The following is a 27584-nucleotide window of genomic DNA, read 5'->3' on the forward strand; positions in this document are numbered from 1 at the left end:
AAACCTTGGTTGTTGACTTCAACGACAAAAGAAGTTAAATCTAAATGGGTAAAAGTTCGATGGCCAGACGTGAATTTATTTATAACTACATAAAATTTCATTCATTTTCATAACTTAGGGTAATATATTATAGCCTAAGGTCTGGCTTGGCTAGTTCTCATAGTCACGAGTCTCGAGTCGCTATGAATATATCGCGCCTTCAGTAGTGCACCAGAGCCTTGTTAAAACCGATGAGTTCCTCGTTACAGCTATAATTGCTATTATTAGTTGCTATTATTCACCTATTATATTGAAGTCATTATAATTAAATACTCTGACACGTAATTGACCCCAACGAAGAATACTTTCCACAGCGAGCGATGAAATGCACGACATTAATTAAAAATGCAACACGGTCAACCAGACGAAATAGTCTACTAAAATGGCCGAATATTTTTACAAGACATTAACAGTCTATAAATTTGCTACTAGCTAGCTAGCTAGGCTAAGGCCTCCTTTTCCTTTTGAGGGAGATCACTCTGCTCCGATAAGGGTTGGTGGATACACAAATGACAGAATTTCCTTGAAATTAGGCACATGAAGGTTTACTCATGAAGTGTTAATTCACCGACCAGCTCGATATGAATTAAAACACAACTAAATCACATAAAAATTCAGTGGTGCTGGCCTGGGTTTGAACCCGCAATCATCGGTTAAGATGCACGATGTTCTATCATCTGGGCCATCTCGGCTAGATCGATGTTTGATGCGGCAAATGGAAAATCACGGCACGAATTAATTTTTTTGGAAGATTCGTCTTATGATTGACACCACGTTCCTATGAGAGCAAGTATGGAATTCTAGTCACGAGGCCGTTTCTCATTAACTACTAGGAAGTGAATTTAGAGATACTTTTAATTTGTTAGAATATAGAAAGTATAGAGATCTCAAAACTGTACCGTCTACCGAAGCTATTAAGCTGATTACTGCTAATACAGAGCAATGAGATCTGCTTGAAGATCTAACTGTAGTAATGGCAGACCTCAATGCCAAAGTCAGTAGAACAAATGTAGAGCTCCTCTGAGACGTATAGAAAGTAAACTGAGCAAACGATATAAACAAAATAGGACAATATATGTAGTTGTAACCAGAAACATATCGAAAACAAAAATCATGCTCCAAATTCAAATTCAAACAATTCTTTTCAACATAAAAGTATTACACTTAATATTGTCAAAATTCTATCAACAGATTGCTAAGTGAAATAGAAACACTCAGCTGGTCTGAAACATGCACTAATTTACGTACTTCCATGATTCTAATTAAGTTGATATTGTTTATAATTTTGATTTTAATATGGGCTTCAGATATTTTTTAAAAATTTCATGTAAAAGTAAAAGTAAAGTAACAGCCTGTACATTTCACACTGCTGCTTCTTACCTCTTCCATTAAGGAGAGGGCTTGGAACGTATTCCACCATGCTGTTCACATGTGGCAGAATTTCGATGAAATTGGACATATGCAGGTTTCCTCACGATGCTTTCCTTCACCGCCGAGCACGAGATGAATTATAAACACAAATTAAGCACACATATATAGTGGTGCTTGCCTGAGTTTGAACCCGCAATCATCAATTAAGATGCACGCGTTCTTCCCCACGAGGCCATCACAGTTCAATTTTCAAGTATTTCTTATATACTATTTCCAATGTCAATTTAATAAAATAATCCAACATACGAACGAGATCTACTTAACAAAAGTGTACACATTAAACATGAGTAAATTGTGCAATATTATCCTTCCTATGCACGCTGTGTGTAACCTTAGACTAGTCGTATCTAAGTGTTGCAAACCGCTGGTCACTTTACACGGGTAAGTAATATTATATATTTTTTCCTTCGTATGCCTTGCACAAGTTTTATAGTAACATAAAATTGTCGTTTGTGTATTAGGTCGATTTTTAATTTTTTGTACCGTAACGAATTCGAATTACGAATTATTGACGTTTTTTTATGATAATATTATTTTATTAATTTATTATTATATTTTGACACTATAGTAAATTAAAAGTATACTAGGCCCTATATTTAAAGTGTTACAAAAATCATCAACAATTATTACTAAACTATGATAGCACTTGTGGAATATATATTCAAGTAAATAAAACCACGATTGTTTTCTTTAGTATTTCTTTTCAAGAACTGTAAGATATATTTTTTTCATATAAAAGACGTACAAGTTTAATAATAATAACATGCGTATATAATGATAAACTTATCTGTTCATGAATACTCCTAATTTGTACAACTAGATGTGCTCACGATTTCTTAAACTCTTGTAGCCTAAGTTACTCCTCATTCCATCAATTTTATCTACCAGTGAATCCCATAAAAATTGGTCCAGCCGTTCCAGACATGAGCCGGAACAAACAAAAATTATAAAAATGTTTTTTTGGTATATGTACCGTGTATACATGCATATGCATTTATTAAAATGCGATTATTTTCATATTACAGACATACACCTTCCTTTTTTATTGTCTGTATAGACTAGCTAGTCTATCCGTGTGTAGCCGGGAGGTGTAGCTACACCATAAGAATATATGAATAACTTTTAGATTAAAGAACAAGCATTAAAAAAATCCATCATACATACATACAAAATTTGAAATTCTCGACTTTACTCTGCTATAATATGCATGTATTATACAAATAAACCATTCTCTTCAATCACTTTATATATTAATAAAAAATGACTAAAATACGTTGCTTAGTTTAATAGAACTAAGCGTACAAGCGGCTGTGCATGTCTGTTTACTATGTAGAGAACATGTGTGTTTACTTGGTGGTAAGGCTTTGTGCAAGCCCGTCTGGGTAGGTACCACCCACACATCAGCCAAATAACAGTACTCAGTATTGTTGTGTTCCGGTTTGAAGAGTGAGTGAGCCAGTGTAACTACAGGCACAAGGGACATAACATCTTAGTTCCCAAGGTTGGTGGCACATTGACGATGTAAGGAATAGTTAATATTTCTTACAGCTCCATTTTCTATGGGTGATGGTGACCACTTACCATTAGGTGGCCTATATGCTCGTCCGCCAACCTATACCATAAAAAAAGAGAAATATAGGTCCATTTAACGTGTCTGTATTGTAAGATTGGTAGGTTTATATTTAATGAAATTCGAAAGGACAAAAAAAAAACATGTTCTCGCAAAAGTTTATTTAAGTAAAGTATATATTGATTTAATTTGTTTTCATTTGTCAACCATAAGAAAAGCGTTGGTTCGTCAGTAGTCTAATTTTAAGCGACTGAATTATAGCTATAAAATAATATATTAATTATAGTAAAATGTAGCCGCAACAGGTCTAAATATCAGTTTTATGTATATTGGTTTAAACATATACAAGACATACATATGGACTAAATTAAATAAAAATAATGATTGAATTATTGTTTTCCTAATAACAAATATTATACGCACTATAAAATCAGATAAAGGTTTTAGTTTGAGTTAAACGACTACAAAATAAATATGTTTAAAAATTGACATTATATAAAAAATACTTTCTTTTGTTTTTTATTAAAATCAAATTAATCATAGTATTATTTTAATTATCGAATTTATTTTAATTATAATAATAAAATACCATTCGCGGTGCCCTGACCTTATCACATCAGTTCACATAAAGTATATAATTATTTATATATACACAAATATAATCTAAGTATCCGTCTGTGCCAAAATCTTTTTTTAAGTTCATATATATATGTTTACTAAAATAAATACAACAATATTTCATTTTCAATCGACTTCAAAAAAAGGAGGAGGTTCTCAATTCGACCCGTATGTTTTTTTTCTACGTTTGTTACGCGATAACTCCGCCAATTATGCACCGACTTGAACAAATCTTTTTTCGGCGTATAGGTAATACCTCAAAATTATTAAATTTAAATGGGACCACCCATTTAAATTTAATAATAAAAAAACCACCCCCAAGGGTGAAAAATTGGGAATGAACTTTATTATACGCAATATCTCCGCCGATTATAAACCAATTTGAACGATTTTTTTTTGTGTTCACGCATTTGATGTCGTTTTTTTCAAGTTAATTGTAGTGCGTCTGTTTCTTGTAATTATTAGCACGCCATGTCATGTAACCAATATCAACCATTCCTTACATCACCAATGCGCTACCAACATTGGGTCTGATATTATGTTCCTTGTGACTGTAGTTACAACAGCGTCACCCCTTTAAATAGGAACACAACAACAAAAAAAAAAACAACAACAACAGCCTGTAAATTCCCACCTTTGGGCTAAAGGCCTCCTCTCCCTTTGAGGAGAAGGTTTGGAACATATTCCACCACGCTGTTCCAATTCGGGTTGGTGGAATACACATCTGGCAGAATTTATATGAAATTTGTCACATGCAGGTTTTTCAAAGACAAATTAAGCACATGAATCAGCGGTGCTTGCCTGGATTTGAACCCGCAATCATCGGTTAAGCTTCATGCGTTCTAACCACTGGGCCATCTCGACTCTAACACAACAATACTAAGTATTGCTATGTATTAGTGACCACCACCATCACCGACGAAACTTACAATAAAATTCAAAGTCAGACATAATGGAGGGGTTCTTCACTTCAGTAGTTAATAAAATTTACGACGTTATTAATGATTTTATAAATACTTAGACTATAAAACTGACAATTATTTCAAATTAATATATAATTCTTAAATTACATCTAATAAAAATAATTGCTAACGTTAACTGTAAATATCATATAACTAACATGTACTAATATTATAAATATGAAAGTAACTCTATCTGCCTCTCTTTCACGGCCAAACCACTGCACCGATTGAATTTACTCCCTTCGCTGAAATAGGCGCCGCGGGGACTAGGAGGGTTCTCAGTACCCTGGGAGTAATAGGTGGGCTGACCGACAGGGCTTCAGCGTAGCGAGTGAAGGCGATTGTGTGGAGGTCGCTGAAATATGGAGACGGTATCACTGGTTTTTTAGTGGGTATTCCGGTATATTAGGGCGCAGTCATGGGTACCGACGTGTCCCACATGCCCCACCCACTTCACCTGGGGAAAATGTAATGCGTTTTTAGCGAGAAAATAAAGAAAAGAAGGACGTAGTGTCCTTAGACACAATTAACCCCTAAAATTCGAATTAATTCGCAGGGAACTACTAGCATATAATATGTGAAAATAAGCTTGTTTTTGCATAATTTCACTAATCCAGTCAGAAATATGCACGAGGGCGGTCAGCATTACAAAATATGACATAAGATTAACCTAAAATCACGCTTTTCTTCGACAGGTTGACACCTGTCATCTGTCACGTGCGTCAATAATTTTCCGATGACAAACAAAAGCAAGACAATAATTACAATAATAACGTTTAAGTAACTTAATTAAACAACAGTCCTTATAAAGATTTACTTATGCCATTATTGACTATTCCAAGCTCGATAATTGTAAACATATGATTGTCAAGATAGAACACCTGCATGTCGATTCGGACCAAAAATGTCATAAGTGGCGATTTATTTGTTAAGCTATAGCCATACCTGTTTGAGGAGGCCATTACGAAGTTTCTTTGTTGAACTACTTCAGATAGCTTCAAGTATGCGTTCGATCACACTGGTATAGGAGAAGTCTTACAAATATTTGCTCATCACCATCGAATATATGTATGTATGGTGCCTCATTGTTGACTCTGAAATAAGAAGCAATATATTTAAATTTTTTTATATAAAAATCTATAGAATATTATAATACTGAAGTAATCTAAACTAGTCAGTACATAGTAAGTGGTCCACATCCATAAACATTATTTAACTAGCGCAGTAGGAGTAATTAAATGCTATGGAATTCCAAGATCAGGTCGAACCAACTCTATACATCAATTATAATGTAATTTTAATAACTTAAGTAAAGCAGAAAATAAAACGAAATTACAGTCAATCAATAAAGAAAAATTTTTTTTTTTTTTTTTTTTTAGTATATTAATATTACACTGTATTTATTTATTATGTTTATATCTGCTCTGTACACCCCTACCTTTTTCTATATCTGTTTTCCTCTACCTTAAGGTTGCCTGGAAGACATCGCTGTGTTAGCGATAAGGCCGCCTCTTGTACATCTTTCATCTAACCGTGAATATGTGATTTATTAACTAGTGTACAATAAAGAGTATTTTGTTTGATTTGATTTTAAAAATATTAACACAAGATAGGATCAAATAGTGACATTGTTTCAAAAATATATGTAAGTGGTCAGACATATGACCATATACGTTGTTGTTTACGTTACGTTACTGAGTGCAGTTATCGTTGCGGTAACTAGATCAGTGGCTAAGAGTAAAGGACAACGCATACCGTCTAATAGAAGCCTTAATCTATATATGTATATAACAACGAAATAGCAGCCACTGCTTAATCATGTAAATCTCAGAAACTGTAACAATTACACTTGGAATCTGGCAGGTAGGTTTAGGACACAGGGATTTTACGAAACTCCACCCCTGACGGGGTAAAATGGTTTTGGATTTAAATTTCGCTGGGGTAAAGCCGCAGGTACAGCAAGTTTAAATAATAATATATAGGGAACCTCAATCTGCGCCAATAAAGAGTTGTTTTTCATCCAGATTTTTTTTATTAAATTTTAATTTGAATGTGGTGATCGTTTTCATTACAATTGAAATACAACCTGTACAAGTTACACCGCAGCGGAAATTTACGACCGCTTACTTCAACAGAAGTAAAGTACTAAATCAATAAATAATAATAAGGTATCTGCTTACCTATCCGATCTCTACTACTAGATCTACGCGGAAAATATAAGGGACGCAATCTATGTCTAAAACCAGCTGTTAATATTTTCAACCGACTTCCAAAAGGAGGAGGTTATCAATTCGTCTGAATTTTTTTTTTATGTTTGTTACCTCATAACTTTTCACTGGGTGGACCGATTTTGATAATTTTTTTTTTGTTTGAAAGGTAGTGCTTCCCGTGGGGTCCCATTTTTTTTTAATTTTTTTCCGATGATGGTATCCATATGAAAACGACATAAGTCTTATATTTGCATCATGTATATGCGCGACAAATCGGTGAATAACTGAAAATCACGTTAACCAATTTTGATAATTCTTTTTTTATTATAAAATATATACTTCAACGGTAATTTAGTGAAAGTTTGGTAAGGTTCTGAGCACAGGATCCATGACAAAGTAACGGAACGGAAGGGAACGGAACAATTCTGAGGAGCACGTTAGCGATACTCAGTCGAATCTTTTATTTATAGGTTATTTGGATATTTGAGTCACCTTCCGTAATGTGGTTATGTTTATGTAATTATCATAGTCGAATATTATAATCAACTAGCTACCCACCCCGGCTTCGCACGGGTGCAATACTGATACTAAATATACTACAGAATTTGTTTATATACGACATCACATCGCAAACTTCTAAAATTATCAGTGTTTCTTTACTATATTGTCCATGTATTATATACAAAAACCTTCCCCTTGAATCACACTATCTTTTAAAAAAAACCGCATCAAAATCCGTTGCGTAGATTTAAAGATATAGGGACAGAGAAAGCGACTTTGTTTTATACTATGTAGTGATGGAACTCCTATACGGCTCGCAGTTAAGGTGCGATATGGGGCAGAATTTCTTACTATCTATAATCAAATTTTGTGTATGTGATGTGATGTCATATGATGTACGAAATATAGTTGGTCTTTTTCAAAGTTTTTTTGCTGAGTTCGATTACAGTTCTTTCGAGGGATCCTTGTAGTTTACGCCGCGTGACGTATTAAATCCGCATTCTCGAAAGTCTATTTTTGCAAGTTTCCTTTGAAATTGTCCTCGAAGTAGTTTCTGACTCATATAAACGGAACGCTTAATCTATCTATATTTAAAAAAATTAGTTAGTCAACATCAGCTTCACTTAAAATCAAAAAATAAATAAAAATTTTAACAAAAAGAAAAACCGACTTCAAACAAAACACTATTTTAAAACAAATGAATATGCACGAAAAAGTAATAAAAATAATTGCGTATTCAACATATTTTTTAGAGTCTTCCTAAGTTAAATGAAATGAAAAATATTAGACTACTTAAAAGTCGATTAACGATTATATCATGTAGTTATAATTATTGTTATATTTGGAGTCGGTGTCAGCCAATAAAACCCTACAGTATATCTATCAAAAAACAATACGAGAATACTTTAACAAATATGTTTTTTACAAATTACCTTTTACACAATAATATACTGGATCAATCAAGGGGCTCGTATCGCTTCTTTCTTTTGATTGTTGGGACAAGGGCACCGTGGCTGACACCGACTCCAAATATACCAATAACTATAACTACATGATATAATCGTTAATCGACTTTTAAGTAGTCTAATATTTTTCATTTCATTTAACTTAGGAAGACTCTAAAAAATATGTTGAATACGCAATTATTTTTATTACTTTTTCGTGCATATTCATTTGTTTTAAAATAGGGTTTTGTTTGAAGTCGGTTTTTCTTTTTGTTAAAATTTTTATTTATATAATTTCACTTTGGTAGACCATCGCGATCTTCCTCGGGAAGAACAGTTAGCACGCTACCGTATAGCGACGAAACCTTTTGGATTAAAACAAGAAGCGACTGATAACGGTTTTGATAAGTACCTGTGTTCCATCAATATTCCACGAAACAGATATTCCAAAAATATGGACAAGACATTTTCTTGCGAGCAACTGTCTTTGTTACTTGGTGGGAGGGCTTTGTGGAAGCCCGTCTGGGTAGGTACCACCCACTCATTAGTTAATCTACCGCCAAATAACAGTACTCAGTATTGTTTTGTTTCGGTTTGAAGGGTGAGTAAGCCAGTGCAACTATAGGCACAAAGGACACAACGTCTTAGTTCCCAGGTTGGTGGCACATTGACAATGTAAGGAATGGTTAATATTTCTTATAGCGTCATTGTCTATGGGTGATGGTGACCACTTTTCATCAGGTGCCCCATATGTTCGTCCGCCACCCTATACCATAAAAAGAAACTGTGCCAGCGATCGCCTGAGAATTGGTGTGAAAGAATATAGGTGACCTTCTATGAGACTGATATCTTAAGAACGAATTGGTGGGACGGTATCAGTGAAGCGAGCCGTAATGGCCCAGTGATTAGAACGCGTCCAATTAATGGATGATTGCGGGTTCAAACTCAGACAAGCACCGCTGAATATTCATGTGCTTAATTTGTGTTTTTAATATATATCGTCCTCGGCTGTAAAGGAAAACACCGTGAGGAAACTTGAATGAGCCCAATTTCATAAAAAATCTGCTACATGTATGGAATATACTAAAATCCTCAAAGGGGAGAAGACCTAGGAGTAGGAAATTTACAGACTGTTAATGTATGTAATTCAACCAACATTCGGCCACTTTTGTAGACTTTTTCTTCTGGTTGTCCGTGTAGGGTAGTCTCGAAGACAAAGAAGAAGTTAGACAGAGATACCGTAAGGGAAATCGTTCGTTTAGATCCTGAGTCTTAGAGGGATGACAGCTTCCCACTGCCACACACATGCCACACGCAATATAGATAAGTGAAGCGATCTGAAATCACTCCGAGGGAACTCCATCGAGCCGTGACTGGAACGAGACAGAAGTGATTGATTTTTATCCGGATTCCGCAATATCTTTGAGGCAATACACTTATTATAGTTATAAAGTAAGTAGTAAAGTAAAATAACAGCCCGTAAATTTCCCACTGCTGGGCTAATGGCCTCCTCTCCCTTTAAGGAGAAGTTTTGGAACATATTCCACCACGCTGTTCCAATGCGGGTTGGTGAAATGCACATGTGGCAGATTTTCGATTAAATGAGACTCATGCAGGTTTCCTCACGATGTTTTCCTACACCGCCGAGCACGAGATGAATTTTATAAACACAAATTAAGCACATATGTATAATGGTGCTTGCCTGGGTTTGAACCCGCAATTATCGGTTAAGACGCACGCGTTCTGACCACTGGGCCATCTCAGCTTGTTTATAGTTATAAAAATAGTTTATTATTCTAAACGAGATTTGTTTTGTTCTGCTAGTATTAGTTTAAAATAATTACTGACTGGTAACACCCTTGACTTTACATTACGTAAGTAAATATAATTACGGTTTCAACGTCGTGAAATAAATAAAAATAATTTGCAGTAACGCGAAGTTGCAAACGGTAATTCGTCCATTATCTTATTAGTAGTTAAATTTTAAATAAACATTTAATAATAATACAGTACGTTACGTACAATTTTAAAATCGTTTTACTTATATAAACATGCAATTTTTTTATGGTATCACAAAATATATTCAGAAATTAATATTTCAGCTATTTTATTTAATATTTATACGTGAAACAGCGTTTCACAAATATTGATGTGATGTAAACTTTTAAGTTGTAATAACTTTTTAAAAACTCGACGAATTTCGATGTAGATTACCTTTTTCATTTTTTTTTTCATTGCAGTTTTTACGTTCGTATTTTTAACATGTTCTGATGATTACATCGAAAACACGCATAGATAAATAAAATCAAAATAATGATTATTTCGGTGTACTATTTTAAAATAGTCGTATAAGGTTAAAATACTTATGTTAGATATACAACAGCCTATCAATGTCCCACTGCTGGGCTAAGGCCTCCTCGTCCTTTTTTGATGAGAAGGTTTGGTGCATATTCCACCACGCTGCTCCAATACGGGTTGGTTGCGGGTTTCTTACGTGGCAGAATTTCGTTGAAATTAGACACAAGCATGTTTCCTCACGATGTTTTTCTTTATCACCAGGCTCGAGATGAACTATAAACAGAACTTAAGGACATGAAAATTCAGCGGTGCTTGCCTGGGTTTGAACCCGCAATCATCGGTTAGGATGCGTGCGTTCTGACCACTGAGCCATATCGGCCCTCCACTGGGCCATCTCGGATCTATGTTTTCGTGTTAGATATACGAGCACATATATGGTACAAGATATTTCCTCTCAAAGGAACCTGCATTTATTCTGTGACATTTTTGTTTAGCAATCCACATTTGAGGAGTGTGACTAAATAAGTTTGTAGCCGTTTTAGTGAGGGAGACTTGAATCCAGCAATTACTATATTACATATTTGAAGATACATATCAAATATTGTCTATATAATTACCTTGATATTCCACAATATTTTACTCAAATAATCGATTAGTCACTAAATATTCCCTGAATATATCTCCGCGACGGTAAAAGAAAATAACGCGACTAAATAAATTGGTTTTGATTCGATGTCATTTGATTTCAACAGCGATGTGTTCATAAAATTATTTACACCGACATAATTATCTAAAAAGGCTCATCCAAGAACTCTCAAAGAAATTATTGGCAGCGTGATCTTATATGTGCCATATACTTTATCAATATTTATCCTATATAAGATGTTGGATAATATCTGTCAACATTTTATTTATTTATTAATATACAAACACTGAGAGAGATGGCCGAGTGTTCAGAACGCGTGCATCTTAACCAATGATTTCGGGTTCAAACCCAGTCAAGCACCACTATACATATGTGCTTAATTTGTGTTTATAATTCATCTCGTGCTCGGTGGTGAAGGAAAACATCGTGAGGAAATCTGCATGTGTCTAATTTCATCGAAATTCAGCCACATGTGCATTCCCACCTGCATTGGAACAGCGTGGTGGAATATGTTCCAAACCCTTTCCCTAATGGGAGAGGAGGTCTTAGCACAACAGTCGGAAATTTACGGGCTGTTACTTTACTATACAAACACAACTTAACTTTATCGATTTGTTCCGTATTCACGTCGTCATGATGAAATTATGCACGTTGTCAGGGTAACAAAATAATTTACCTAACCTTAGAAATTAGGTAATTATGACGTATAAATTGTATTAATATACGGCTGTTTACTGGTTGATTTATTTATTTATTTATCGTTACTGTGTGTGATATAATATATAACATCTACATAATTATAGTCTTATATTTATACTGATACAATTAAATCGTGTGACTTCTGAACTTTATATAATTCTATGGTAATTGTTGTTGCTAAAGGTTTTTCATCTGCTGAAGCAGTTGTGTAATGAAATGACTTCATTCATTTGAGGTCAAATTTCAATCAAATTAACCGTGACCTTTTATTGTCTACTTGTAGTACAAAGTACCTTTGCAATTTATTACATCATAAGAAACAGAATAAATATTCAATATATTCTGAAAAACAGGTATCCCCTTTAAAGTCACAACCATTTTTACTTTAAATCTTAAAATATGCTGTAATAGTTGTGAATATATCTATAGTTCCTGATGGGGTCAAGCCTCAGGTTGGATTTGACTGTCCAACAATTGTCAATTACGACCCAGAGTCTGAAAGATAGCGATGCTATCATTCCTGTATTCAAGGAAGTCGTCGGATTCTTGCCTAATCAGGTTGCTTTCGTATCAGATTATTTGATTACGAAATACACAGTATATTATGTGTATTCCACACTTGAAAATTGACAGTTTGGCGTATCTATTATTTAGTCTGCATTGAGAATGTAATCATCGATTAAATTGTTTTTGAACCAAAGAAAAAATAAGACATTTTTGTTCTAGGAATTGAAATAAAATGGAGACGATCGCCTATCATCCACTTCTGGAAGTACAGCAGGAGGATGTAAAAAAGGTTCGACAGTTTTTCGACTTAGATGACATCAATAGAATCAAAGAGAGCTTGGAAGCGATCGAAGATTGGTGTAAGAAGCAACCTCATTTGGTGGAAGCTTTTCAATACTTACGTAAGTTCATATGCCTCATTAGCGTAGTAGTTAATTTATATGAATGCAAATCCAGATGTCCGCAGGACCCAGTGTAACCCAGGATTACTAAGTAAATATTATCGGATTTTTTTCGGACAACGAAATAAACGACTGATCTTTCTATGATGTTATAATAATATGGGAGGTTATCAAACCATATTTTGGTTCCAAATGGTATTAATAAAAATAATCGTAGAAATAAAGGTAGTGAACTATGGAAGTCTTGTTAAATACATTTTCTCAAGATGCCAGAAGAGAACTTGTCTTCCAAAGCAATTGATTGGCCCTTATCCTAATTCTATAAGTATATATTTAGGTATTTATTTAATGGTATTAATATTATTCGTTGCAGGTACAAACATGCTGGAACGCTTATGGATTTTGTCAAGGGGTTCCGTAGAAGGGACAAAAATAAAAATAGACAAATTCTTAACGATGAGAGGAATGACGCCGGAATTGAGTCTGAACAAATCCTACGAAGAGTTCGAGAACTTTCTGAATTGCGTGTAAATATTTTGTATTATATTTTAAAAAAATACATTCGAATTTTGAAATATTACATATTAAATGTAACTGTGCTATATAAAATACTAACGATTTATGCTATTGAGCATTGGTCCAATACCCTTGAGAGCTTAAATATTTTGCTCCTGGTGTTAGTAGTTATAATGGCTGGGTCACCCTTCAAACCGAAACACAACAGTACAAAGCATTTTTTGGTCGTTGTTTATTCATATATAACAAAGCATAGTAAACATTAATCGTAATTCGTATGCAATACCAACATAATGCAGAAATTCCATTTGTATGAGTTTCCATTTAAATGTGAACAGACGAAGTGAATGTTTTGTAATAGTCAATCCTACATTTTTTTAACTTTGTATTAGAAATAATTTTTAATATCGAATAGTGGTTTTTTTTTAAATATGAACTGTTGAGTGTCGTAGTTCTCCTTACGATGGTTTCTTTCGCAAACGACCACGATTCCTGGTTTGAATACAACATTTACAGGCCTCAAAATTTGCCTTCAAGGAGGAGGTTTTTGAACTAAATCCACCACGCTGATCCAATGCGGGTTGATGAAAACACATTTAGTACAATTTATGGAATTTAGATATATATACGATTCCCGAGCACGATATGAATTATGAATACTAATTAAGCACATGAAAATCCAGTGGTGTTTAGATTTGAACCCACAATCATCGGTTAAAATGCAAGCTGGACTGGACCAACGGCATTTAAATACGCAATCTACTTGTGATTCACGTATGGTTGGACCATCTCGGCACTTACACTCATGACGTTATGAAATCGTTCTGCGTCAGAACTATTACAAGTATAAACCGTGCGATCAAATTTGACCCTGAAAACTCTTATTTAGACTTAAGAATTTCCACTTCAAAATTTTATTTTGATACATTCAACATAGTTTTTGGTATGTAAATGCATCATAATAAACAGTAAAAAAAATGTTTAAAATTATTTTTAGGCAGCAGTTTTTACTTAGTATAGGAATAGATGTTAGGTATCCTATAAGTTATGTCTGAGCTATATATTTCAAACCCATTCACACTACACGGTGTGTGTAACAATCACCCACACATACAAACGTTCATATTTAAATATTAGTAGGAGTTGCATATACATAATTTAAAGCAAAAAAACTATTAAATTCTGCGGACTTTATTTTCGTATAACCTCAAAAATGAACGTACTTTTGTTGCAGGCTGTACGTGCCATTGCCAAAACTATGCCCTACAGATCAATCCAGGGTCATGGTGACACAAATTATATCAGGAAAATGGGAGCACTTTAGTTTATTATCATACTTAAGATATTGTTTTATGGTATGTATACATTCTTATAAATTTACGAGTGTGTAATTCACGATTCGTTAATTTACATCTTATAAACATAATTGGAACGTTCTGCGTATAGATCTTTTTCGAATGATTTTCTTTAACGAACTGCATTATTTCGATTTTAATTAAAAAAGTTTTGTTATGCTCTACTCTTAGGAAAAAACTCGACACTAATTGCAGGACACGATTATTAAATGTCATAATTTGATATGCAAAATTGACACTAATGTTTATAATATTTGTAGGACATAAGCATCATAATAGCGTATCCATGCCGTACCGTAATTGGGTCAACATTTCACGAGTGAGATACGGGTGTAAACGTAATAGGAAATGACAAATAATAATCATATTTATCATAATACTTGGTTATACGTATGATTATTATTAATTTCATCAACAAGAACAATTCTAGTAAAATCATAAGAAACCTCCTTACTCAATCAGTGTTCTATATTCAAAATACAATTTCAGAGGTACAATCGTTATTTTATTGAATTTTATTAAATGTAATGATACCACTGATTCAGAATATACATTGAATCAAAAGGAACCGGTAAAAATATCAGTAGTTAGGTCAAGCAACTATCATTAAATTAATATACACACTGTCTAAATTTCATAAATTACTAACACACTTTTTAACATATATATATAATTATGTCAAGATGTTAAATTAACTAGCGAACGGCCCGGCTTCGCACGTGTGCAATACTGATACTAAGCATTCTAAAGAATTTGTTTATTCGTGACATCACATTACAAATCGAAAATTATCAGTGTTTCTTTACTATATTGTCCGTGTATTATTTACAAAAACCTTCCTCTCGAATCACTTTAATTTTGAAGATTTAAGCATACAAGTATTTAAGGACAGACAGCGGTAAGCGACTTTGCTTCGTAATTATTGTACAGAGGTAATGTTGGTTTGCTTCCGGACATAACCGTCTATACACATGGATATGTCCGGAATTAATGTTCCATTTTTAAATTTTTTATTTTATTTTAAGTTTTAGTATTAATGATTGCTATATCAAATATATTTATTATATTATATCACTTTAATGACAATGATCATACAAGTTCACCCACCCATTCAATTTAAACTGAAAATGCAAACTCATAATGTCTCTTTGTCGAAAATTTGAACACAAGGATCATAATGATAATTTATGTATAACTATATTAACTATGTCATAAATTCTAGAAGAGCTCGCTTTAATAAAGCACTTGGGTAATGGAACATTGCATTTAATAATTCACATAATACATGCAATTATTATACTGACCTAATTAAAATAAATTTGGGCCCGTTTTACAGAAGCGTAATAGACTTCTTAAGACTTTTGTCATTTGGGATAAAAGTTAGTCCTAATAAAAATATTACTTCATTTCAGTTTATTTGACATCCTGGTTATATCATGACATAAAGTTCAAAAAAGCAAAAAAATAAAATAAAGTAACAGCCTGTAAATTTCTTATTGCTGGGATAAGGCCTCCTCTTCCATTAAGGAGAGGGTTTGGAACATATTCCTCCACGCTGTTCCAATACGGTTTGGTGGAATGCACATGTGGCAGAATTTCGATGAAATTAGTCACATGCAGGTGTCCTCACGATGTTATTATAAATATATAATTATAAACACAAATTAAGCACATATATATATATATATATAAAAAGGTTGTCTTAAATTAACAAATTCTGTAGTATTGCACCCGTGCGAAGCCGCGGCGGGTTGCTAGCAATATACGTGATAAAGTAAATATATCACTGTTGGGTTAACACCGGACTGATGTTTTGCATAAGATGTATTCCTTGAGATGGTTTTCTTCACCACTGACTTATAAATACAGATTATATCTCGGTGGTTGGGCTTTGCGCATACCCCTCTGATTAGATATAATCCACTAATCACATATTCGAGGCTTGAGGGAATCAATCAGTGTAACAACAGGCACAGGACAAAATCGATTAAATTTGGTGGACCATTGGAATTGTGAAATGGTTAAAACATCTTACGGTGCCCATGTAAATTTCGACGACATCCGTGATCGACTCTTGTGTACGCCGGTTTTCATAGTTCCGCCACTCCAGGGTCCCAGGTTCGACTGCTGGCCGAATCGATGTAGATAAAAATTCATTAAATTTCTATGTTGTCTTGAGTCTGGGTGAATGTGGTACCATCGTTACTTCTGATATTCCATAGCACAAGTGCTTTAGCTAATATTCGTTAATTTCAAAACAATGTCACTATGTCGCTCTAACATTTCCATTGTTTTCCTTGTATATCAGTTTACTTGAAACAGTTCTGGCCCAAAGTGATCGAGAGGAAACTGTTATAGTATTTATATATATATAAATATATCTCTTCTTATGTTCTTTTTCGTATGCTTCATCACTGAAGGTCGTGCTAGTCCTGAAATGATTTTACCGATGTGTCGACTAGCTTCCTCAACACCACTCTGGTGTGGCTATTCTCAGGGCGGTCGGATTATTGAGTTATATTTTGAATCTGTTCGGACCAGCGGGCTGGTAGTCGACCGCGTGATCTCTTGCCTTCAATTTTTCCTACTACAACCAGTTCTTCCCGTTTGTCTGGTTATCTCCGGGCAATATATAATTAAATGTAAATATATATATTAAACTTGTTATAATTAATTTTTCTTATTTCAGATAGGCGAATACAGATTGCATCATGATTACTGTCTCTCGGAGAGATACATAATAGATCTCAACAATGTCAACGTACAGCTTCTTACAAAACTTAATCCAATTATTTTGAAGAAGGGGGAAATTTTATGCACGGTATAGTATTTTATTACATTTTTTATTTATCAGGGTTACACGTGTTTCTTGGTGGTAGGGCTTTGGGCAAGTCCAAGTAGGTACTATCCGCTCGTTATAACATTATATATCCTACCTACAAAAGGAATAGTTTATATTATTGTGTATTCCAGTTTGAAGGATTTTTTATGGAATAGGTTGGCGGGCGAGCATATGGGCCACCTGATGGTAAGTGGTCACCATTACCCATAGACAATGACGCTGTAAGAAACATTAACTATTCCTTGCAGCGTCAATATGCCACCAACCTTGGGAACTAAGATACTATGTCCCTTGTGCCTGTAGTTACACTGGCTCAATCACCCTTCAAACCGGAACACAACAATACAGCGTACTGTTGTTTAGCGGTAGAATATCTGATGAGTGGGTGGTACCTACCCAGGCGGGCTTGCACAAAGCCCTACCACCAAGTAAGTAGTGTAACCACAGGAGTAAGGGACGTAGCATTTCAGTTTTTAAGATTGGTGCTGAAACTCTATGGGCGATTGTAAACACTTAACATTGGAAGTCCTATTCGCACGTCCGCCTTATATCGTTGAATGAAATAGAAAAATAATGGTCTTAGTTACTCAATAGGAAAAACACAGAGCTCCTAACAAATCCACCTCTCCCCGCAACCCGGGAAACGCGGGAAAAGACACAGTTGAGAAAATATAATTTAAAAATTCAAAAATATTATTTTAATAATTTTCTTAATAAATCAACTCTTCATATTATTTTAAAATTAAACAGTGCTATTTAGTTACCTTAGTTCCACTTTATAAGCTCAATTAGCTGTGTAATTACAGGCCTAAGTGACATAACTTCTCAGTCCTCAAGGCGATAAAGGAATGCCGAATAATTCTTACAGCGACCTAAATAAACATTTATATGTTGACAAATAATGCCAGTATATTATTAATATAACCATTGTACTGTGTACATTCAGATCTTGACCGAGGTACTTGTAGTTGTTTTTATTTGAGAAATAAACATAAAATGCATTAAATATTACAACATGTCTCAGTTTGAACTCGCGTTATTGCGTTCAAGGTAATGTAGTAATAATTGTAATGCTCGGTTACTGTGTTCAAGAATCTCGAAGACTCGTTTTCGTACGAATAAGATTTCCCTACGAGACGTTAATCAGAATCTATCTACTTCTTTCTCACCTTATGATTATGCTATACAACAACAACAACAACAGCCTGTAAATTCCCACTGCTGGGCTAAAGGCCTCCTCTCCCTTTGAGGAGAAGGTTTGGAACATATTCCACCACGCTGTTCCAATGTGGGTTGGTGGAATACACATGTGGCAGAATTTCTATGAAATTTGTCACATGCAGGTTTTCTCACGATGTTTTCCTTCACCGCTGAGCACGAGATGAATTATAAAGACAAATTAAGCACATGAATCAGCGGTGCATGCCTGGGTTTGAACCCGCAATCATCGGTTAAGATGCACGCGTTCCAACCGCTGGGCCATCTCGACTCAATTATTCTATGATCATGACAAATTATATGCAAATGAATAAAGCAAATGGAAATGTCAGTTAATACTTAAAAAATATTTTTTGGTATAGTTTTGGTGACTGATAGCGTTTTGTTCGGTCATTGTAATGCTTTATTATATAAAAATTTTAACAAAAAGAAAAACCGACTTCAAACAAAACACTATTTTAAAACAAATGAATACGCACGAAAAAGTAATATAAATAATTCCGTATTCAACATATTTTTTAGAGTCCTCCTAAGTAAAGTAAAATGAAAAATATTAGACAACTTAAAAGTCGATTTACGATTATATAATGTAGTTATAATTATTGGTATATTTGGAGCCGGTGTCAGCCACGGTGCCCTTGCCCAACAATCAAAAGAAAGAAGCGATACGAGCCCCTTGATTGATCCAGTATATTATTGTGTAAAAGGTAATTTGTAAAAAACATATTTGTTAAAGTATTCTCGTATTGTTTTTTGATAGATATACTGTAGGGTTTTATTGGCTGACACCGACTCCAAATATAACAATAATTATAACTACATTATATAATTGTAAATCGACTATAAAAAAAAATAGTGTTTTGTTTGAAGTCGGTTTTTCTTTTTGTTAAATTTTTTATTTATTTTTTGATTTTAAGTGAAGCTGATGTTGACTAACTATTTTTCAACCGACTTCCAAAAGGAGGAGGTTATCAATTCGTCTGTATTTTTTTTTTTTTTTTTTTTTTTTTTTTTTTTTTTTATGTTTGTTACCTCATAACTTTTCACTGGGTGGACCGATTTTGATAATTTTTTTTTTGTTTGAAAGGTAGTGCTTCCCGTGGGGTCCCATTTTTTTTATTTTTTTTTCCGATGATGGTATCCATGTGAAAACGACATAAGTCTTAAATTTGCATTACGTGTATGCACGACAAATAGGTGAATAACTGAAAATCACGTTAACCAATTTTGATAATTCTTTTTTTATTATTAAATATATACTTCAAGGGTAATTTAGTGAAAGTTTGGTAAGGTTCTGAGCACAGGATCCATGACAAAGTAACGGAACGGAAGGGAACGGAACAATTCTGAGGAGCACGTTAGCGATACTCGGTCAAATCTTTTATTTATAGGTTATTTGGATATTTGAGTCACCTTCCGTAATGTGGTTATGTTTATGTAATTATCATAGTCGAATATTATAATCAACTAGCTACCCACCCCGGCTTCGCACGGGTGCAATACTGATACTAAATATACTACAGAATTTGTTTAGATACGACATCACATCGCAAACTTCTAAAATTATCAGTGTTTCTTTACTATATTGTTCATGTATTATATACACAAACCTTCCCCTTGAATCACACTATCTTTTAAAAAAAACCGCATCAAAATCCGTTGCGTAGATTTAAAGATATAGGGACAGAGAAAGCGACTTTGTTTTATACTATGTAGTGATGGAACTCCTATACGGCTCGCAGTTAGGGTGCGATATGGGGCAGAATTTCTTACTATCTTTCATCAAATTTTGTGTATGTGATGTGATGTCATATGATGTACGAAATATAGTTGGTCTTTTTCAAAGTTTTTTTGCTGAGTTCGATTACAGCTCTTTCGAGGGATCCTTGTAGTTTACGCCGCGTGACGTATTAAATCCGCATTTTCGAAAGTCTATTTTTGCTTTATTCGCAAGTTTCCTTTGAAATTGTCCTCGAAGTAGTTTCTGACTCATATAAACGGAACGCTTAATCTATCCGTATTAAAAAAAAATAGTTAGTCAACATCAGCTTCACTTAAAATCAAAAAATAAATAAAATTTTAACAAAAAGAAAAACCGACTTCAAACAAAACACTATTTTAAAACAAATGAATATGCACGAAAAAGTAATAAAAATAATTGCGTATTCAACATATTTTTTAGAGTCTTCCTAAGTTAAATGAAATGAAAAATATTAGACTACTTAAAAGTCGATTAACGATTATATCATGTAGTTATAGTTATTGGTATATTTGGAGCCGGTGTCAGCCACGGTGCCCTTGCCCCAACAATCAAAAGAAAGAAGCGATACGAGCCCCTTGATTGATCCAGTATATTATTGTGTTAAAGGTAATTTGTAAAAAACATATTTGTTAAAGTATTCTCGTATTGTTTTTTGATAGATATACTGTAGGGTTTTATTGGCTGACACCGACTCCGTTTGAAGTCGGTTTTTCTTTTTGTTAAAATTTTATTATTAATATGGATAGATTAAACGTTCCGTTTATATGAGTCAGAAACTACTTCGAGGACAATTTCAAAGGAAACTTGCGAAAAAAGGAAAAATAGACTTTCAAAAATGCGGATTTAATACGTCATGCGGCGTAAACTACAAGGTACCACCCTCGAAAGAGGTGTAATCGACCTCAGTAAAAAACTTTGCAAAAGAGCTATTATATGTCGTACATCATATGACATCACATCATATGCACAAAATTTGATTAAAGACGTAAGAAATTCTGCCCCAAATCGCACCCTAACTGTAAGCTGTTTAGGAGTTCCGTCAATACATAGTATAAAACAAAGTCACTTTTTCTGTCCCTATATCTTTAAAACTACGCAACTGATTTTAATGCGGTTTTTTTTAATAGATAGTGTGATTCAAGGAGAAGATTTGTGTATATAATACATGATTGTTCATGTATTATATACACAAATATAGGAAAGAAACACTGACAATTTTAGAAGTTTGCAATGTGATGTCGTAAATAAACAAATTCTTTAGTATATTTAGTATCAGTATTGCACCCGTGAGAAGTCGGGGCGGGTCGCTAGTTGATTATAATATTTGATTATGACAATTACATGAACATAACCACGTTCCGGAAGGTGATTCAAATATCCAAGTAACCCATAAATAAAAGATTCGACCGAGTATTGCTAACGTGCTCCTCAGAATTGTTCCGTTCCCTCCCGTTCCCTTAATTTGTCATGGATCCTGTGCTCAGAACCTTACCAAATTTTCACCAAACTACGCTTAAAGTATATCCTTTATAATAAAAAAAGAATAATCAAAATTGTGCCAACCAATTTGGAGTTATTCACCTATTTGTCGCGCATATACATAAGGCAAATTTAAGACTTATGTCGTTTTCATACGGATACCATCATCGGAAAAAAATAAAAAAAAAATGGGACCCCACGGGAAGCACTACCTTTCAAACAAAAAAAAAATTATCAAAATCGGTCCACCCAGTAAAAAGTTATGAGGAAAAAAAAAAAAAAAAAAAAAAAAAAAAAAAAAAAAAATACAGACGAATTGATAACCTCCTCCTTTTGGAAGTCGGTTGAAAACACTTAATTCTGTGTTTCTAATACTTATTTCTAGTTACGAAAACTCAATGTAGAGTAAGGTATTCTCAGGAAAAAAGAATTTCAAATGTTTCTAGTTTGGTCTCCTTACTTTTCAACCGACTTCCAAAAGGAGGAGGTTTTTCCGATGATGGTATCCATGTGAAAACGACATAAGTCTTAAATTTGCATTATGTATATGCGCGACAAATAGGTGAATAACTGAAAATCACGTTAACCAATTTTGATAATTCTTTTTTTATTATAAAATATATACTTCAAGGGTAATTTGGTGAAAGTTTGGTAAGGTTCTGAGCACAGGATCCGTGACAAAGTAACGGAACGGAAGGGAACGGAACAATTCTGAGGAGCACGTTAGCGATACTCGGTCGAATCTTTTATTTATAGGTTATTTGGATATTTGAGTCACCTTCCGTAATGTGGTTATGTTTATGTAATTATCATAGTCGAATATTATAGTCAACTAGCTACCCACCCCGGCTTCGCACGGATGCAATACTGATACTAAATATACTACAGAATTTGTTTATATACGACATCACATCGCAAACTTCTAAAATTATCAGTGTTTCTTTACTATATTGTTCATGTATTATATACAAAAACCTTCCCCTTGAATCACACTATCTTTAAAAAAAAACCGCATCAAAATCCGTTGCGTAGATTTAAAGATATAGGGACAGAGAAAGCGACTTTGTTTTATATTATGTAGTGATGGAACTCCTATACGACTCGCAGTTAGGGTGCGATATGGGGCAGAATTTCTTACTATCTTTAATCAAATTTTGTGTATGTGATGTGATGTCATATGATGTACGAAATATAGTTGGTCTTTTTCAAAGTTTTTTTTGCTGAGTTCGATTACAGCTCTTTCGAGGGATCCTTGTAGTTCTCGCCGCGTGACGTATTAAATCCGCATTTTCGAAAGTCTATTTTTGCTTTATTCGCAAGTTTCCTTTGAAATTGTCCTCGAAGTAGTTTCTGACTCATATAAACGGAACGCTTAATCTATCCATATTAAAAAAAATAGTTACTCAACATCAGCTTCACTTAAAATCAAAAAATAAATAAAATTTTAACAAAAAGAAAAACCGACTTCAAACAAAACACTATTTTAAAACAAATGAATATGCACGAAAAAGTAATAAAAATAATTGCGTATTCAACATATTTTTTAGTCTTCCTAAGTTAAATGAAATGAAAAATATTAGACTACTTAAAAGTCGATTAACGATTATATCATGTAGTTATAATTATTGTTATATTTGGAGTCGGTGTCAGCCAATAAAACCCTACAGTATATCTATCAAAAAACAATACGATAATACTTTAACAAATATGTTTTTTACAAATTACCTTTTACACAATAATATACTGGATCAATCAAGGGGCTCGTATCGCTTCTTTCTTTTGATTGTTGGGGCAAGGGCACCGTGGCTGACACCGGCTCCAAATATACCAATAACTATAACTACATGATATAATCGTTAATCGACTTTTAAGTAGTCTAATATTTTTCATTTCATTTAACTTAGGAAGACTCTAAAAAATATGTTGAATACGCAATTATTTTTATTACTTTTTCGTGCATATTCATTTCTTTTAATATAGTGTTTTGTTTGAAGTCGGTTTTTCTTTTTGTTAAAATTTTATTTATAGAGCCTGTTGCTTGAATCCTTGTAATATTTCCCTATATATCTCTGGTCTATCTAGTAATAACAAATCTAACATATTCCTTATTTTATGTCTGTCTGCATTATCATTGTGTAAAAATAATTATATTATATTATTTGGAACTTGACATAAAAACTTTAGCTATAAGTCATTACAAAATTTTTAATTGATAAAAAGTTCATAAAATTTGTATTTACTCATCTAGAATTAATTTAATTTAATTTATAGGAAGGCTATGGGACGAAGATCAAAGGGATTCATATATTGAATGCTCCTTCATTTGTAGACAAATTTGTTTTTTTAATCAAACAAGGACTTAAAGAGAAAGTGGCGAAGAGACTGCACGTTCACTCCTCATACGAGGAATTATACAAAGAGATTCCTAAGGAAATTCTTCCAAAAGACTACGGCGGTGATGGACCTAGTTGCGCTAATTTAGCCGGTATGTAACAACTGATTACACTAATGACAATAAATATCTTAATTAAAAAAAAAATGTAAGCAGACAGCAACCAAGAATTTGAGAGCAAGTTATTTATTATAATAGGTTGGGGAAAAAGTTTCTTCGTATTTTATATGAAAATTCAAAAAGTTTTTTTTATAGTTTATTTACATTTGACTAAAGTATGTAGGTGCCATTTTGTTCCATAACTTTTTGCCATCTTGTTGGTAGTGACATGATCGCATTGCTGTACAAATTTTGGGGCTTCTGATCGAAAAACTGCGACAAGTGGTTTTGGCAGTCCTCTCGTGATGTTAACCTGACACTGCCTAAGGAATTCTGCAGAGACCGAAACAGATGAAAATCTGAAGGTGCAAGGTCAGGACTATACGGCGGATGCATTAATACCTCCCAGCCAAACTCTCGTAATTTTTGTTGAGTGGCTAAAGATGTGTGAGGTCTAGCGTTGTCATGGTGAAAAACCACACCCCTTCTGTTGATCAATTCTGGCCGCTTTCTCTCAATTTTTTGCTTCAATCTCATCAATTGTTCGCAATACAGTTCTGAATCGATGGTCCTGCCGGGCGGTAACAGCTCATAATGAATGATGCCCTTCCAATCCCACCATACACACAGCATTACCTTGTTGCGAGTTAATCCGGGTTTTGCCACAGTCTGTGAAGCTTCACCGGCCTTTGACCATGATCTTTTTCGCACGTCCTTGTCGTATGTGATCCACTTTTCATCATCAGTTATCAGCTTCTTCAAAAATGGTTCGGTTTCATTACGTCGTAATAAAGAATCACAAATGAGTACACGGTTCATTAGGTTTCTCTCAGTGAGTGCATGAGGCACCCATATATCGAGCTTTTTTGTGTACCCAGCTTTATTCAAATGAGTCAAAACCGTTTTGTGGTCAATTGCCAGTTCTTCAGCTACATCGTAACTACTAATATGCCGATCTTGCTCCACTTTTTCAAAAATGGCATCAATTTTGTCCGTAACAGGGCGACCAGAGCGAGATGCATCTTTGATATCAAAATTTCCGGCTTGAAAACGCTTAAACCAAACTTGCGCTACTCTCGCAGATACTGCATTAGGTCCATAAACATCACAATTTTTTTTCGCGGCTTGAGTTGCATTTTTACCTTTTTTATAGTAAAATTTTAAAATGTATCGAATTTGTTCTTTAGATTCACTCATTTTAACAACAACAAAAACAAATGAAAATCACACAAATTCCTAATTTGAATTTGGAAGTGCCTTCTTTAAAATTAAAACTTTTTAATGATACCAAAACCAGCCAGATACAAATGGTATAGCCAAAGAGATTTTATTACAAGTTCATACATACTATATGCGAAAAGACTTTTTCCCCAACCTAATATATCAAGTGATAATAACGATACATGGTATGCATCTGTCTTGGCTGTAGAGCCTTGTATACCCGTGAAGCTTGTGATAGGAGGAGAGCTGGTTCGTTTTTTGCCTAGAGGAACAGAATTATTAGATATAAGCTGTGCCCGCAACGTTTTACGCTTTTGAATATAACAGAAAATAAAATATTGTAGCCTAAGTTACTCCATATTATATCAGTTATCTGCCAGTGAAAGTCCCGTCAAAATCGGTCCAGCCGTTCCAGAGATTAGCCAAAACAAACAGACAGACTGACAAAAATTGAAAAAAAAATTATATTGGTATATGTACCGTGTATACATACATAGGCATTGAATAAATGAACATTGAACCGCTTGGTAAATAAATATTTCGTTCCTATATTTGATAGGAGATAGTACTTTTACGTAGTAGTTATTTATAATTTCCTTTTGTTTTTTCTTACAGAACAATGGAAGAATGTCTTCAAGACTGAAGAATCGAAGAAAATAATCGATCAATGCAATAAGCTCGTGACAGATGAATCAAAACGTAGTTCGGTTAAGTTCAACGAAGAGTACCTGGGTTTACCTGGTTCGTTTAGAAGATTAGACGTCGATTAATATATTATTAAACAACTATGAAAAATATCAGTTATAGAACAATCAATATCAGTAGTATAACGGGTGGATATGAAATATAGATATGATTTAGAGAAACGCTTGAAAAAACGCACGCAGTTTTAATTAAAAAAAAAAAAACCGCAATCGCAGCAATAAAAACTTCAAAGGCACGGTACATGATCCTGGAGATGGAGATCTGTTTATTTAAGGAAAAGCGCTTATAATAATCACGTAATAAAAATATCCGAAATACTTGTACTTTTATTATATTCTTGACTTTATGTTCGTTACGCCATTAAGGTATTAGCTTCACTTAATTGTAAAATGACGATTCAAAAGTGCTTGTAAAATCCTACTGGAATAAAGTTTATTTTGATTTTGATTTTTAAGGCCTAATGACGTTCGTCTGTGATCAAACGGAGCTTGGCACAAGAGACTAGATAAAAAAAAGTAACAGTCAGTAAATTTCACACTGCTGGGCTAAGACCTAGTCTCCCATTGAAGAGAAGGTTCGGAACATATTCCACCTCGCTGTTCCAATGCGGGTTGATGGAATGAACATGTGGCAGAATTTCGATGAAATTAGACACATGCAGGTTTCCTCGCGATATTTTCCTTCACCGCCAAGCACGAGACAAATTTTTTAAACACAAATCAAGCACAAGAAATATTCAGCGGTGCTTGCCTGGGTTTGAACCTGCAATCATCGGTCAAGATGCACGTACTCGAACCACTGGGCCATCTCGGCTCGACTCGTAATTAGTTCGTTCTAATTTTAAAGTTTTAGGAAAAGGGATCATAGTCACAAAGGATATAACAACTCGCATTTCTTGAATGGTTGCGCACTAAAATTTTGATTGAGTTCATCAATAAAAAGTTGATTTTGATAATTAATATTGTGATAATAGTGCATTAAGTATATTAATATTAATATTAAAATCGCAAATATAGACCGGTATGTAAAATTTATTTTAACTGGCGTAATAATTAATAGTTGTTTTATTGCCGTTAATTTGATATTATAGCCCATTACATAAATACAATTATTTATTACCTGTTTTATTTATGAGATAATAATTAGTGTAAACACTTATAAGGCAGCAC

At 33.9% G+C, this 27584-nt stretch overlaps 1 protein-coding gene across 3 annotated transcripts; it reads left to right on the plus strand.

Moving 5' to 3' along the window:
- Positions 1-1702: 1702 nt before the first annotated feature.
- On the plus strand, positions 1703-26732 carry LOC124533209 (alpha-tocopherol transfer protein-like). 3 transcript variants are annotated; one of them, XM_047108398.1, is made up of 8 exons: positions 1784-1851; positions 9476-9727; positions 12645-12826; positions 13200-13353; positions 14577-14697; positions 17387-17518; positions 24270-24483; positions 26326-26732. In XM_047108398.1, the coding sequence occupies exons 3-8, from the start codon at positions 12658-12660 to the stop codon at positions 26478-26480; spliced, it is 945 nt and encodes a 314-aa protein (XP_046964354.1). In that variant the 5' UTR covers positions 1784-1851; positions 9476-9727; positions 12645-12657; the 3' UTR covers positions 26481-26732. The 3 variants fall into 3 exon arrangements, with proteins under 3 accessions (XP_046964353.1, XP_046964354.1, XP_046964355.1); XM_047108399.1 differs by having other exon boundaries at positions 9476-9702; XM_047108397.1 differs by lacking the exon at positions 9476-9727 and having other exon boundaries at positions 1703-1851.
- Positions 26733-27584: the final 852 nt, after the last annotated feature.

The sequence above is a fragment of the Vanessa cardui genome, chromosome 10, assembly GCF_905220365.1.
Source record: "Vanessa cardui chromosome 10, ilVanCard2.1, whole genome shotgun sequence".
Classification (NCBI taxonomy): Eukaryota; Metazoa; Arthropoda; class Insecta; order Lepidoptera; family Nymphalidae; genus Vanessa; species Vanessa cardui.

Excerpts from the sequence above, each read along its gene's own strand:
- LOC124533209 (XM_047108397.1), top strand. The coding sequence starts at position 12,658 with ATGGAGACGATCGCCTATCATCCACTTCTGGAAGTACAGCAGGAGGAT. Across the intron at positions 12,827-13,199 it reads GGAAGCTTTTCAATACTTAC|GTACAAACATGCTGGAACGC; the intron begins GTAAGTTCATAT and ends TATTCGTTGCAG. Across the intron at positions 14,698-17,386 it reads ACTTAAGATATTGTTTTATG|ATAGGCGAATACAGATTGCA; the intron begins GTATGTATACAT and ends TTCTTATTTCAG.